General features: G+C 48.8%; 1 protein-coding gene across 1 annotated transcript; it reads left to right on the top strand.

Annotated features, from left to right (window-relative positions):
• The first annotated feature begins 939 nt into the window (after positions 1-939).
• BLVRB (biliverdin reductase B) lies at positions 940-14,037 on the top strand. Its single transcript, XM_040633990.1, has 5 exons — positions 940-1,126; positions 8,585-8,749; positions 8,886-8,975; positions 10,282-10,410; positions 13,785-14,037. Exons 1-5 carry the CDS (start codon positions 1,048-1,050, stop codon positions 13,940-13,942), a joined length of 621 nt encoding a protein of 206 aa, XP_040489924.1. The 5' UTR covers positions 940-1,047; the 3' UTR covers positions 13,943-14,037.
• Positions 14,038-14,064: the final 27 nt, after the last annotated feature.

The following is a 14,064-nucleotide window of genomic DNA, read 5'->3' as shown; positions in this document are numbered from 1 at the left end:
CGCACACTCCCATGGGGTCACAAGGAGTGTCATATACTCACAGGTCACAGACAGCTTCACAGTCACACAGTGTCATACACTTTTTACACACTCAAACTTGTCACGCCAGTCACACCCTCACATGTCACACACCCTGCACTGTCACACACTCTTACGTCATACAGTCACAAGAGGTCACAAATAGCATCACAACAACAGTTAACACCCACAGCCACACACTCAAATAGGGTCACAGTCACCCATCCTTACATGACACGGGGGGTGTCATACACTGTCACTGTCTAACAGCCACACACTCCCATAAAACACATCTCACACATGTCCCACACCATATCCCCCAGCTTCATGGATGCGTTCAACATCACAGGAGGACACAGTGTCATCCACAGTGGCACCACAAAGTCACAAAAGAACAGCATCAGTGCTTGCCACACGTGGTGTCACACGCAGTCTCATACTGTAACATAGTGCTACACGCTGAGGAGGGCACATGGTGTCATCCACAATCTTGCCCTCCCTTGGGGTTACTCACACAGTCCCACAGAGTCACACGGGCACATATACACACAGTTACAGTGTCACACCCTCCCTCACTTTCTTCCCTTGCAGCTTCCAGAAATCCTTGGGGCACAGTGTGAATCCCAGGTCAGCGTCAGGCCCTAGGAGAGGGGGGCGTGAGCTAGGAGAGGTCGGTGGGCGTGGCCCGACTTTCGCCCCGCCCCCGGCTAGAGCGCAGAGGCGGGGCACCGCGTCCACCCACGCTCCTCCCATTTGGCAAGATAGGGCCACACCTCCCAGTCTAAGTGACAGGCGGAGAGGGCGGTGCTGGGCGGCCTGGAGAGGCCTGCCCCCTACTGTCCCGCCCACCGCGTTCATCCTAGCTAGAGGCGTGGCCGGTTTGGCCCGGAGGCAGGCTGAGGCGTGGCCTTCTGTTCCTGCCCCGCCCCGTCCCTCCCTCCAGAGAAGGACAGAGCGGGCGGCCCAGCAGCCATTCGGTTCCCGCGCGTCGTGCAACTCCGTGGCCTCGCACCCCCACGACTCCGCAGAATGGCCGTCAAGAAGATTGCCATCTTCGGCGCCACGGGCAGGACCGGGCTCACCACCCTGGCGCAGGCGGTGCAAGCAGGCATGAGCTGGGGTGGGCGGGGGACGTCTCAGGGTGCACTTGCAACGCATTAGAAGGGGTTCTTGGGACTCGGGTGAAGCTGGTTGGGCCATCACTGCTTTGCTTTGTGACCTAGTTGCGAAGGGGACAGAAGGGGGGACGCTGTGAGATCCAATTTTATGTGAGTCCAAGGACTGGGAATTGGCCCTGGGAGGTAAGGGGGACTCCAGTGACAGGTTTAAATACAGTGCTCTTACGAAACGTTGTTATTGTAGTTGTGGTGGTTGTTAGCTTACCCAGCGAAGGCTTACTTAGCCAGGCAGTGGCCTGCCTCCCAGCACCTACAGCTCTTCACCAGTGTTAAATCCTCACAGCCCTCATGTGCGGTGAGAACGAGTATCACCTCATTTGACAGAAGAGAAAACTGAGGCCCAGAGAGTGACTTGCCCAATATCAGACAGCTGAAAGTGGTGGCTCTGGGATTTGAACCCAGACTGTGCCCTTAACTGCCAAAAGTCCACCAGCTTCTGGCCTGGGCACCAAGGCTGGAAGTTGAGAAGGCTGGGGGGCCGGTTGCTGTGAGCACCTAATGGAAGGAGAATAGTGGAGACATAATTGAAGACTTGGGCACTGGTCGTGGGAAAGTGGGTGAGAGCTGGAAATTTGCAATTGCCTCAAGAAAGGGGATAAGCAGCCTCCCTGCCTCCACCATCCAGACTTCACCAACCCCCAGCGGAGCCTGGGACTTTCAGATATAGGGCCCCACCCTTGCTGGCCTCAGTGACTCTGAAGATATTGACTATCTGGGTGCCCCAAAGGGATGGAGGCTGCTAGGATCCCACTCTCTGATGTCTCATATGTAGCCCAGCCCACCCTTGGAGGACTTTGCCTGACCGTTCTCATCAGGCCCACGGCTCACCACTGCTTCTCCAAGAAGACCTAGTGAGGATCTTGATTTGTGGGGAGGGGGAAAGAAATTTGCGGATAAGCATTTCTTGGGAAGGAAGTAAGAGGGAGAAGTTGAGAGGTGCTGAGTCACCATGAGGATCTCGATTCCCATGTGACTACCTTACCCTTAATCCTGAATTCCACTGAATTGGGCTTGTCCACCCTGTTGGTCACAATTGGGACTGCACCCGAGGGAATTGAGAGCTGAGGCCTAGGGGAGGCCCTGCCTTCTCACTGTGGCTCTGACAAGTCTCTTCAGAGACACAGCGAGCCTCTGAACCTCACTGTCCCCAACAGAAAAAGAAGAGCTTGATTGAGCTGGGGTTTTATTTATATCGATGATTCTATAGACTGATGCCAGCCTGCCCGCATTCAAATCCCAGCTCTGCCACTTACCACCTGTATAGTCAAATGCCTTGTCATCTGTGTGCCTAGATAGCTGGATAGTGGGAATAAAACTAGTAATGCTTGTTCCGGGGTGCTTGCAATGATTAAATGAGATAATATATGGAAAATGCGCAGAACCGTGCCCAGTATATACTTGGCGCTCAATAAGCCTTCTTTACGCCGAGTAAACTCATAGCCGTGTGAACCTGGCTTAGTTGCCTAAAATTGCCTCAATTTCTCCATCTTCAAAATGGGCAGATAATAATACCTTTTATGGTTGTTGCAGTCTGGTTGCTTTTCAAACTGTGGGTCATCGTGAGTTCTGAAATATACTTAATTGGTCATAAAGGAGTCAGTGTATCGCATGTTGAATATTGGTTTTATGAACCTTCTTTCAGTTATATATGCATGGATTTGTATATACTGGGTTAGGCTTTGAAATCCATTTTGTATTGAGGGTTGAGATCAAAAAAGCTTAAAAGGGGCATGATCTCTGCAACTTACTCTCAAATAGTTAGGAAAAAACATTATATATATATGTTTATGTATGAATGTATTTATATACCCACATATACAATTATGTATGCTATATATTACACACACCCAGAAAGATAAAGCAAAAGCAAGCATGAGAATTGAGGTCTTGCAACTTTCCTAGAAGTCTGAATTTCTTTCAAAATAAAAAATTAACAGAAAAATATAAAGTAAGAGATTTGTAAAAAAAAAAATTTTTTTTTTGGAAATACCTTACAAACGCTGTTTATTCTAAAGGGTAGAAATCTGTGAATTCTAAAACACTACTGTTTGGTATGGTAGCTGCTAGTCACATGTGGCTATTAAAATTTACATTTAAATGTGGGTTGCATCAAAAAAATTTTTGGAAAAAAATACCATTCATCTGTAGAAAGAGCTTAGCACAGCACTTGGCCTATAAGAAGTTCTCAATAAATGTCACTAATCAGCAAAAATAGAACACTAATGGGCACCCTTGCACTGAGCCTGTGTCGAAGCTCTCACTCTCCAGGAGAACATTTTCGTTCCCAGGAACACCCAGAATTTACTGGGGTCTGTTTTAACCATTGGTAGTTAAACGATACCCACATTGGCACCCTGGAAGCCCTCGTTGCTCCCTGATGTGTGTGAGTACAACACAGGTTTTGTGTCATTCCCTTACCAAAGGTAGTCACACAGGATAGGAACACTGGGATTTATCGTTTTCATGCTAGAGAGGAAACTGGGGTCCAGTCAGGGAAGGTGTTTCCTGTGGTTCCTCAGCCAGTAAGTGGCAGAGCTGGAACCCAGGTCCATGGGGCAGTAAAGGCTGTGCATTGGTATTTATAAAATGTCAGGGAGATGGTGGCAAATATGACAATGTCCCCAGACCTGCAGGGCCATTGATTTACTCCAGGGCAGCATTAAGTAGGACCGTGACAGAGGACACCCAAGTGGCTAGGGGCCTGGGGAAAGGATAAAGGGTGCTCCTGGCAGAGGGGACAGCATGTGCAAAGGCCAGGAGGCAGGAAACGACATGATGTATTTGAGGAACTAAAGGAGGTGCGGTGGGTGAAGAGGGCAAGTGGCTCTAGCACAGCCTGGAAGGCCGTCGTGAGGAGCATAGTCTTTATCTCAACGCACTGAGGGGAGGGGAGTCATGGCAGGGATATGAGCAGGAGGGCACTCCAGTATAACTCTCTGGCTCTGTCTGGCTGCCATGTGGAATACAGATGGGAGGGGGTGAGACAGGGGCCAGGAGTCCAGGGAGGCCTAGACCAGGACAGGAAATAACATTCTTTTTGTTTGTTTGTTTTTTAAAGACAGGTTTTGTTTGTTTGTTTGTTTTAAGATTTTATTTATTTCTTTGACACAGAGAGAGAGAGAGAGAGAGCACGCACAAGCAGGGGGAGCAGCAGAAGGAGAGGGAGAATCAGGCGCCCTGCTGAGCAGGGAGCCTGATGCAGGGCTCAATCCCAGGACCCTGAGATCATGACCTGAGCTGAAGGCAGACTCTTAACTGACTGAGCCCCCCAAGTCCCCAGGAAATAACATTCTGAGATGATTAAAAAGCATAATAACAGCCAACACCCATATATCATTCGTTCCTGTGCCAGGCAGTCCGCTAAACTTCATTTGTTTGTCTTAGTCTTATACTTTTTATAACAGCTTTGTTTTGTTAAGATTTCATTCACATCCCGTATAATTCACCCACTTAGAGTATACAACTTAGTGCTTTTTGGCCTAATCACAGAGTTGTGCAGACATCATCCCAATTAATTTAGAACATTTTCATCACCCCCAAAAGAAATCCCTAGGAGTCACACCCCCGCCCCCCATTTTTCTTCTCAACCCTTCCCCCAGCTGTGGGCAACTGCTCATCTACTTTCTGTTTGTACAGATTTGCCTGTTCTGGACATTTCATGTAAAGGGAATCCTACGCTACATGGTTCTTTGTGCCTGGTTTCTTTCACTTAGCAAAAACAATTTTTCAAGGTGTATCTATGTTGTAGTAGGTATCAGTATGTCCTTTCTTTCTGTTGCTGGATACTGTTAGGTACATTGGATAGACCACATTTTATTTATCCATGCAGTTGATGGGCATTGGGTTGTTTCCATTTGGGGCTATTATGAATATGCCTCTGTGGACTTTCATGTACAAGTTTTTGTGTGAACATATGTCTTAATTTCTCTTGGGCATATAGGTAGGAGTGGAAAGGCTGAGTCATATGGTAACTCCATGTTTATCCTTTTGAGGAACTACCAGACTGTTTTCCAAAGCGGCTGCATCATTCAACACACCCATTAGTAGTGTATGAGGGTTTCAATGCCTGCATGTGCACCAACATTTAAGGTCTGTCTTTTTATCACCCATTCTAGTGGGTGTGAAGTTGTATATTGTGGGTTTTTTTTTTTTAAGATTTTTTATTTATTTATTTGACAGAGAGAGAGACAGCCAGCGAGAGAGGGAACACAAGCAGGGGGAGTGGGAGAGGAAGAAGCAGGCTCATAGTGGAGGAGCCTGATGTGGGGCTCGATCCCACAACGCCGGGATCACGCCCTGAGCCGAAGGCAGACGCTTAACCGCTGTGCCACCCAGGCACCCCTGTATATTGTGGTTTTGATTTACATTTTCCCGATGACCAATGGTGTTGAGTATCTTTCCGCGTATTTGATTGGCCATTTGTGTTATCTTCCTTGGAGAAGTCTCTATTCAGATATTTTGCCCAATTTTTAATTGGGTTATTTATCTTTTTATTTCTGAGTTGTAGGAGTTCTTTACGTATTCTAAATACAAGTACCTTATCAGATGTATGACTGGCAAAAGTTTCTTCCCATTCTATGAATTATCTTTTCACTTTCTTGATGGTGTCCTTGCATCACACGTTAATTTTGATGATGTCAGTGTGTCTATGTTTTCCTTTGTTGCTTGCGTTTTTCATGTCATAGCTAGGAAACGGTTGCCTAATCCAAAGTCACAAAGACTTATACCTATGTTTTTTTCTAAAATTTTTTATGGTTTTAGCTCTTACATTCAGGTCTTTGATCATTTTGAGTTAATTTTCATATATGGTGTGAGGTAGGGATCTGACTTCATTCTCTTTACAGGTGGATATCCAGTTGCCCCAGCACCATTTGTTGAAAAGACCATTCTTTCCTCCCATTGAATTGTCCTGGTACACTTGCCAAAAATCAACTGACCACATTAAACCTTTAGATACGTTATTTAAATCTACATTAACCCTTTAAGGTAGAGACTATTATTAGTGTCGCTTTATAAATGAAGGCCCTAAGGCCAAGAGAGGCTAAGTGACTTGCCCGTTGTCATACAGGTAGTGGTGGGGCTGCAATTCAAACCCAGGGTTACTTTGAGCATTAAATGAATTAATATATGTAAAGTGTTGTATAAATATTATCCTTCTTATCATCATCATTGCCCCAGAATGTTCAAATCTCCCACCATCTGTTTTTTTTTTTTTTTAACATTTCAGGGTTTTTTTTCTTTTTATTATTTTTTAAGATTTTCTTTATTTTTTTCCTTCTTTTTTTTAAAGATTTTATTTATTTGTCAGAGAGAGAGAGAACACAAGCAGGGGGAGCAGCAGGCAGAGGTAGAGGGAGAAGCAGACTCCCTGCTGAGCAGGGAGCCTGACGTAGGGCTCGATCCCAGGACCCTGGAATTATGACCTGAGCTGAAGGCAGACGCTTAACCAACTGAGCCACCCAGGCGCCCCTCCATTGCATTTCTGTTTCAAACATGCACAAAACATCCTCTCCCCAGCATCCAGTGATGTCTGACACACGGTGACTTCTCAGTGGTCGTAGTAACACCTGTTCTTTGCATGCCGCTGCTCTATAAACTCTCACTAGGGTTACAGGCAGGTCTGCGGGGAGGTCAAAGGCCTTCCTCAAATAGGCTATGGGGTTGGGCAGTGAGGTCTGTGGTGACGCACCAGCATGCAGAGCCAGGACTTGGGGTACCTGTCCTTGTCCCAGCTGTCCGGCATGGCAGCAGTGCGGGGAGGGGGCTCTGCTCTCCCACGTGCGACCCTCTCCCGTCATTTGTTTTTGAAATACATGATGACAGAACTGGAATAATTTTGTTGGTTTTCCTCTTCTCATTTTCCGAATAATGAATTACTCCTCCCATAGCTGTCCGTGATGACCCATGAGGTTTCTTTGTTAGTATCATTATGAACTCACAGATTTTTAAGTATTTCATGTGTTTCAATTCTTCGTCATCAATATTCTTTTGGACAAATCATATTGTCCCTGATTTTTCTAGTGAGAATCCCTTGGAGTGGCTTCTGTGTCCTTTCAATATGGCGCCTCATTCGTTAGGCACTGCCTTAGTAGCTGACGGTACAAGATATTCCATGCTCGTCTTGTCCTTTCCCTGCCCCAGGCCTGCAATCAGCCCTTCCTCGAAGGAGCTCTGGATCACTTACCACAAGAATGATATTTAGAGGCTGTCGTAGTCAGCTCGGGCCGCGGGCCGCTATAACAAAACACTGTAGACTGGTGGCTAAAACAAGGGATGTTTACTTCTCATAGTTCTGGAGACTGAGAAGTCCAAGAGCTCAATAGATTTGGCTTCTGGCAAGGACCCTCTTCCTGGATTGCAGACAGCTGTGTTCTTGCTGTGCTCTCACCTGGTGAAGAGACAGCACTGGTCTCTCTTCCTCTTCTTCTTCTTCTTCTTCTTTTTTTTTAAGATTTTATTTATTTATTTGAGAAAGAGAGTGAGAGAGAGGGGGGAGGGGGAGGGGCAGAGAGAGAGAGAGAAAGAGAGAGTCTCAAGCAGAACCCACGATGAGCGTGGAGCCCAATGCAGGGCTCGATCCCATAACCCAGAGATCATGACCTGAGCCGAAATTAAGAGTTAGATGCTTAACTGACCAAGACACCCAGGCGCCTCTCTTCCTCTTCTTATAAGGACACTAATCCCATCATGGGGCCCCCACCATCACTTCATCAAAACCTAATTACCTCCCAAAGGCCCCATCTCCAAATACCATTGTATTGGAGGTTAGGGTTTTAGCATATGAATTTGGTGGGGGGTGGGGGGCATAAACATTTAGTCCCTAACGGAGACCACAGTTAATACTTTTTTTATATCATCATTTCCATACACCCAAACAGTAACATCCTTTGCCATTGTTTAGAACAAAGGAAGAAATATATTTGTTGTGAACTTTAAAATGGGCATGTATCTGTGGGGACACAGAGTCACTCAAAATTCTGTGGGAGGGGACATACCAAGGTGATGTTCACAATCGTTAATGACCACTTAGACCAGGCCCAGTCCTTCAGAAGTAAGCCTGGGCGACCAATCCTAGCATTGGGCAACCTTTGGGCAACTCATGGTTTGCTCTGTACCTCACTTTCCTCTAGGACCATGGATGGGGGGTATAGACAGTGTGATCAGGCTTTAACCCTTTAGTTGCTGGAGAGTGGAGAAGTCTGGGGAGTGCTGGGGGAGGCCCTTGGAGGCAGGTTGTTTATAAACTGGAATGAAGGTATTGTCCCATCACAGGGGACCTGGGGGGTGGATTTGGGGGTTTGTGGCACCCTCTAGGACCCAGCCCCTGGAGCCTGGGGTGCCAGCCCACAAACCCACTGATGTGCCTCTCTGCCCTTCTTTGCCCACAGGTTATGAGGTGACAGTGCTGGTGCGAGACGCCTCCAGGCTGCCCCCAGAGGGGCCCCAGCCGGCCCACGTGGTGGTGGGTGACGTTCTGCAGGCGGCCGATGTAGACAAGACCGTAGCTGGGCAGGATGCCATCATCGTGCTGCTGGGCACCCGCAATGACCTCAGTACTGGGCCCCCCCTCTGCCCACGGCCCACCCCTGGGCCTCGGCCCCCAGCACCACCCCCGCCCCCGGCCCCACCCCTGCCACCCCCACCACCACCGCCGCCTGCTAGTGACAGCCACTCTCTGTCCCCTCTAAGGTCCTACCACAGTTATGTCCGAGGGCGCCCGGAACATTGTGGCGGCCATGAAGGCCCATGGCGTGGACAAGGTCGTGGCCTGCACCTCGGGTGGGTGGCGGGGTCTTAAGGATGGGGCTGAAGGGTGGGGGGTAGGTACTGGACAGGCAGCCAAGGGACTTCTGCAAGGTGGCATTGGAGCTATCCCAAGTTACTGTGCATTTATTGGGCACTAACTGTGTGCATGAACCTTGTGGGGGTGATGCTGGGGACACAGTGGTGACCAGTAGAGCCCCAGGCCCTATACTCATGGGTCTCATAGATGAGACCGAAGTGGTGAACAGACCCATCATCGCACAGTGATAGGCCAGAGTAGTCAGCACCAAGATGGAGGAACACAGAGGGCTCAGGGGCAGAACAGAAGCCCCAAGGTGGCAGCTGACCAGCCCGAGAGAGGGGCAGAGAGCGCCTCCTACAGGAATGACAGAGCCAGGCATACACAGACCAGGTCTCTACCCTCGCGGAGCTCCCCAATTACGAGGAGAGGGACATTAAACAACTGGTTGCCTCGAATAATCCAAAAGACAGGGTACAGGGTTCATAACAGGCACAGTTCATGCTGACAGCATTTACGGAGCACTTACCGTGGGCTAGACGCCATCTGAGTGCCTTAGGGATGAATGCCACTTAATCCTCACAAAATTGAGTATGTATGCTCACAGCGGCACATAGTAGGCGCTCAGTTGATAGTTGCTGTTCTTCCATACAATGCAACCCTTTATGGAAGGCAGCGGAGGCACAGGGAGGGAGGCAGGGAGGCCCACCAGCTGACCCGTGTTCACACAGCCCGTGCTGGCAGACCAGGCTGTCTTGTCTCCACGGTCTGCATGCCTTGCCTCTGTGTATCATCCTCCCCAGTTAGGGAAGCGAACTGAGGGAGGGCAGAAGGGTCAGCAGCTGCGAAGGCTCTGAGGTGGGAGTGTGGCTGGGGCAGAGTGTGAAAGGGAGAGTATCGGGCGCCGAGGTCAGGGGGCTGATGGTGCCACATCTGGTGGGGCTCTGATGGGGACCCTGCTTGCACCCTGAGTGAGATGAAGCCACAGATGAGCTCTGACCCTCTGGCTGTGTACAGGCCCCATCTGGCTGCATGTGGGGAACAGATTGTGGGGGTAGAGGCAGGCGGACCCGGGAGGAGGCGGCTGCACGGTCCAGATAGGAGGTAACTGGACAAGAGCAGGTGGGGAGAGAAGTGGTCAGGACTTCTGTGGTGGTCAGAAAGACAGGAGGCTGGGACAACTGGAAGGCTGTAGAGAGCCCCTGTGGGGTTTTGTCCTGGCATAAGGCCGGCAGGCTATGTGGCCTGGCCAGTCTGTCCTCAAGCTTTGGCTCACTGTGCCCTGTGTCCCCCCCCCCCCAGCCTTCCTTCTGTGGGACCCGACCAAGGTGCCCCCACGACTGCAGGATGTGACCGATGACCACATCCGGATGCACAAGGTGCTGCAGGAATCGGGCTTGAAGTACGTGGCCGTGATGCCACCACACATAGGTGAGTGGGGCTGGGACCTGGCAGGGTCGCCACCAGCCTGCCCCCTCCTGTCCACTGGAGAGATCTGTCAGGCCTTCCCCGGCCAGTCTAAAATTGCAGACCTTCCCCTTACACTTTCTCTTCTCTTTCTTGCTTGATTTGGTCTCCTTTCTGATACCCTTTCGGCTCTCTGTTGAACCAACCACCTCAAATTTACAAATGTAAAACAACAACCCTTATTTATTATTATTATTATTACTACTACTACTACTACTATTATTATTAGAAGTGAGTTACTGGAGCTAGCCCATATTCAAGGGAAGGGGACTTACCTTTCACCACACCGCGTGTCATTCCTTTCTTTATCCTATTTAGTGTGGGTCTCTATCACTAGAATGTCAACTCTTCGAAGGCCCGGATTTTGTCTTGTTTTGATCACAGCTGTGATCAGTGCCCAGAACAGGGCCGAGCATATAGCAGATGCTCAGTAAACATTTGCGGGATGAACTAATCCAGGGGAACCACACGTCCCAGTGGCATTGTGGAGAGGCTCAGTAAACTACACCTACGTCCTCTTTTCCTCTCCCACGTCTGGAATCCTCCTTGAGAGACACACAGAGTCAGACACGGGGAGACATTCATTCGTTCATTCATTCATTCATTCATTCATTCATTCAATGAATGTCTCTTGCATACAGAGCGCATGCCCTTACAGGCCCTGGTGACACCGTCTGCTCTCAAGAGGCTCACATTTCTGGCAGGGAGACAAGGAAGCTAGATGCTCTTCCTGTTAGGTGTGCTGTGGGGAACGGAGAAATGCTCAAGCACAGAGAAGGGAGTAATGGGGAGCCGTTTATGGAGCACAGACTCCGTAAAGCGATGGCTTCACACAGCAAGGGAAGGAGGCAGGTGAATGCCCGTGGAAGGGAGGACTGGGATGAGGGAACAGCAGCGCAGAAGCCCAAAGGCCCAAAGGCCAGACCCTTGTATCTCCTTCACAGTTGTCTGCTCACTACAAGAGCAGTTCTTTTTTTTCTTTTTTAAAAATTTTATTTATTTATTTGAGAGAGAGAGAGAGCATGCATAAGTCGGGGAGGGGGCAGAGGAAGAAGCAGAATCGCCGCTGAGCAGGGCACCCGATACAGGGCTCGATCCCAGGACCCCAAGATCATGACCTGAGCTGAAGGCAGACGCTTCACTGACTGAGCCAGCCAGGCGCCCCTGCTCTGAGCAGTTCTGCTTTGCCCTCTGCCTCTGGGGGCCCCTGACAGGAGGAGGCCTGCATACCTTCTAGAGGGTCAAATAAGGCTCAGTGTTTAGGTTCAGTTCAGAGCCCTATTGGGACCAGAATCCTAACTTGAATCGGCAGCAGGGAGGCTGCGGGGTGCAGAAGCTGGGTAAAAATATGAGCCCCAGCACCGTGTGGACTTCAGGCCCGTAGCCTCTGAGCCTTGGTTTTGTCATCTCTGAACAGAACGCATATTACTTCTTGACCTACTGGGTTTGAAGTGAAGCCCAGAGACATCATGCCTAAAAATTCTTTAACACAGAGTACCTTTCTAAAAAAAGGGAGGGGGCACCTGGGTGGCTCAGTCGGTTAAGCATCTACCTTCAGCTCAGGTCATGATCCCAGGGTTCTGGGATCGAGCCCCGCATCAGGCTCCCTGCTCAGCGGGGAGTCTGCTTCTCCCTCTCCCTCTGCACCCTCTCTCCGCTCATGCTCTCTCTCAAATAAGTAAATAAAATCTTAAAAAAGAAAATGAAAAACAACACAGAGTACCTTTCTTCGGTTTCTTTTTTTTTTCTTTTTTTTTGTAGTATGTGTGTAAAAACTTTGAAACCTCCAGAAAAGTTGAAGAAATTAAAGGTTTATGAATATCCATAAACCTTTCATCTAGATTCAATTAACACTTTGCCCTGTTTGCTTTACTTTTTATGCATGCCTCTAATGGGTACATGTGAATACATGTGGAGTATATATATTTTTTAATAGTACGTGTATATATATGTTTTTTTAATTTTTTTTTTGGCTGAACCATTTGAGAGTAAGGAGCAGACATCATCACACTTCATTCCTAGAACCTCAATAGGCATCTCCCAAGAAGAAACATCTTTTTTTTTTTTTTAAAGATTTTTCATTTATTTATTCGACAGAGATAGAGACAGCCAGCGAGAGAGGGAACACAAGCAGGGGGAGTGGGAGAGGAAGAAGCAGGCTCCCAGCGGAGGAGCCTGATGTGGGGCTCGATCCCATAACGCCGGGATCACGCCCTGAGCTGAAGGCAGACGCTTAACCACTGTGCCACCCAGGCACCCCAAGAAGAAACATCTTTGGGAATGACCCACACTACCATTATTGCACCAAGGGAATGGACGTTAACTCTATCACGACATTTAGTGTCCATTTCATATTCAAATTTCTCCAATCATCAAAAAATACTGGGATGCCTCGCTGGCTCAGTTGGAAGAGTTGCAACTGTTGATCTCGGGGTCGTGGGTTCAAGCCCCACATTGGGTATAGAGATTACTTAATAAAATCCTTAAAATGTCCCCTCCCTGCAAAATCAGGATCCGATCAAGGATCATGGGTGTGTTTAGTTGCCACGTCCCCTTGAATCTGGACCAATTCTCCATCTCTCTTTTTTAAAATATGGCTCATAAAATTAACCAAGCCAGGTGTCTTTCTAAATATCCCATGTTCTGGATTTCTCTGCTTCTTTTCTCTCAGGCTCAGATTAGACACCATTGGCAGGAATGCCACCTGGGTGAGGGTGTTGTGTTTCCTACTGCACACGATTCCAGGTTGCCCCTGCACCAGGAGCTGCATTCAATCCCTCAGTTAAGTTCGTCACTGTCAGAGATTTCTAATTATCATAATGCAGCCAACAGATGCCCTCCTAACGGCCAAGTTATACCTCCAGATGGAAGGACCCAGAGCAAATCTAGCCTTTGCCACTGGGAAGTCACCCTTTGCAACCCTGGGAAGTGACTTTCTCTCTTGCAGATCCAGTTTGCCCATCTGTAACCTTGAGTTACTCATCGTTCCTAGTCTAGTCCCACTTTGTTTCTCTCCCTGTAACATACTACCTATTTTACACCTGGATTTGTTGCCTTTTCCCAGAGAACTTCTGCATGCAAGGGGCAGGGGTTCTTATCTGCTTTGTCCCTTGCTGGGTGCCCAGCCCCTGACACCTCATAGACCATCAATAAGGATTTGTCGAATGAATGAAGTAAGGGGTATAGACTGGCGTCCTGCACATTTGTAAGGGTTTCATACATCGTTGACTCTTACACCCTCTTGGCTGGGCATGCTGTAAACACCCTGGAATGGTCACATGCTGTGGGAAGGGGAAAGGACATGGGCTTCACCCATCCCGTGTGTCCTTACCTTGCAGGAGACCAGCCGCTGACGGGGGCCTACACGGTGACCCTGGATGGACGAGGGCCCTCCAGGGTCATCTCCAAACATGACCTGGGCCACTTCATGCTGAGCTGCCTCATCACCGATAAGTACGACGGGCACAACACCTACCCCTCCCACCAGTACGAATAGGGCTCTGACCCTGTCCGGGAGGACAGCATTCTGGAAAATGGAGAACAGAGGAAAGGAGTAAATAAATCTTGAGCCAAGAGCTTCAAATGATTCTAGAAGACCCGACTTTGCGACTTTTCCTC

The sequence above is a fragment of the Ursus maritimus genome, unplaced genomic scaffold, assembly GCF_017311325.1.
Source record: "Ursus maritimus isolate PB19 unplaced genomic scaffold, ASM1731132v1 scaffold_19, whole genome shotgun sequence".
Lineage (NCBI taxonomy): Eukaryota > Metazoa > Chordata > Mammalia > Carnivora > Ursidae > Ursus > Ursus maritimus.
This window is presented reverse-complemented; position numbering and strand designations above follow the sequence as displayed.

Excerpts from the sequence above, each read along its gene's own strand:
- BLVRB (XM_040633990.1), top strand. The coding sequence starts at position 1,048 with ATGGCCGTCAAGAAGATTGCCATCTTCGGCGCCACGGGCAGGACCGGG. Across the intron at positions 8,750-8,885 it reads GGGCACCCGCAATGACCTCA|GTCCTACCACAGTTATGTCC; the intron begins GTACTGGGCCCC and ends GTCCCCTCTAAG. Across the intron at positions 8,976-10,281 it reads GGTCGTGGCCTGCACCTCGG|CCTTCCTTCTGTGGGACCCG; the intron begins GTGGGTGGCGGG and ends CCCCCCCCCCAG.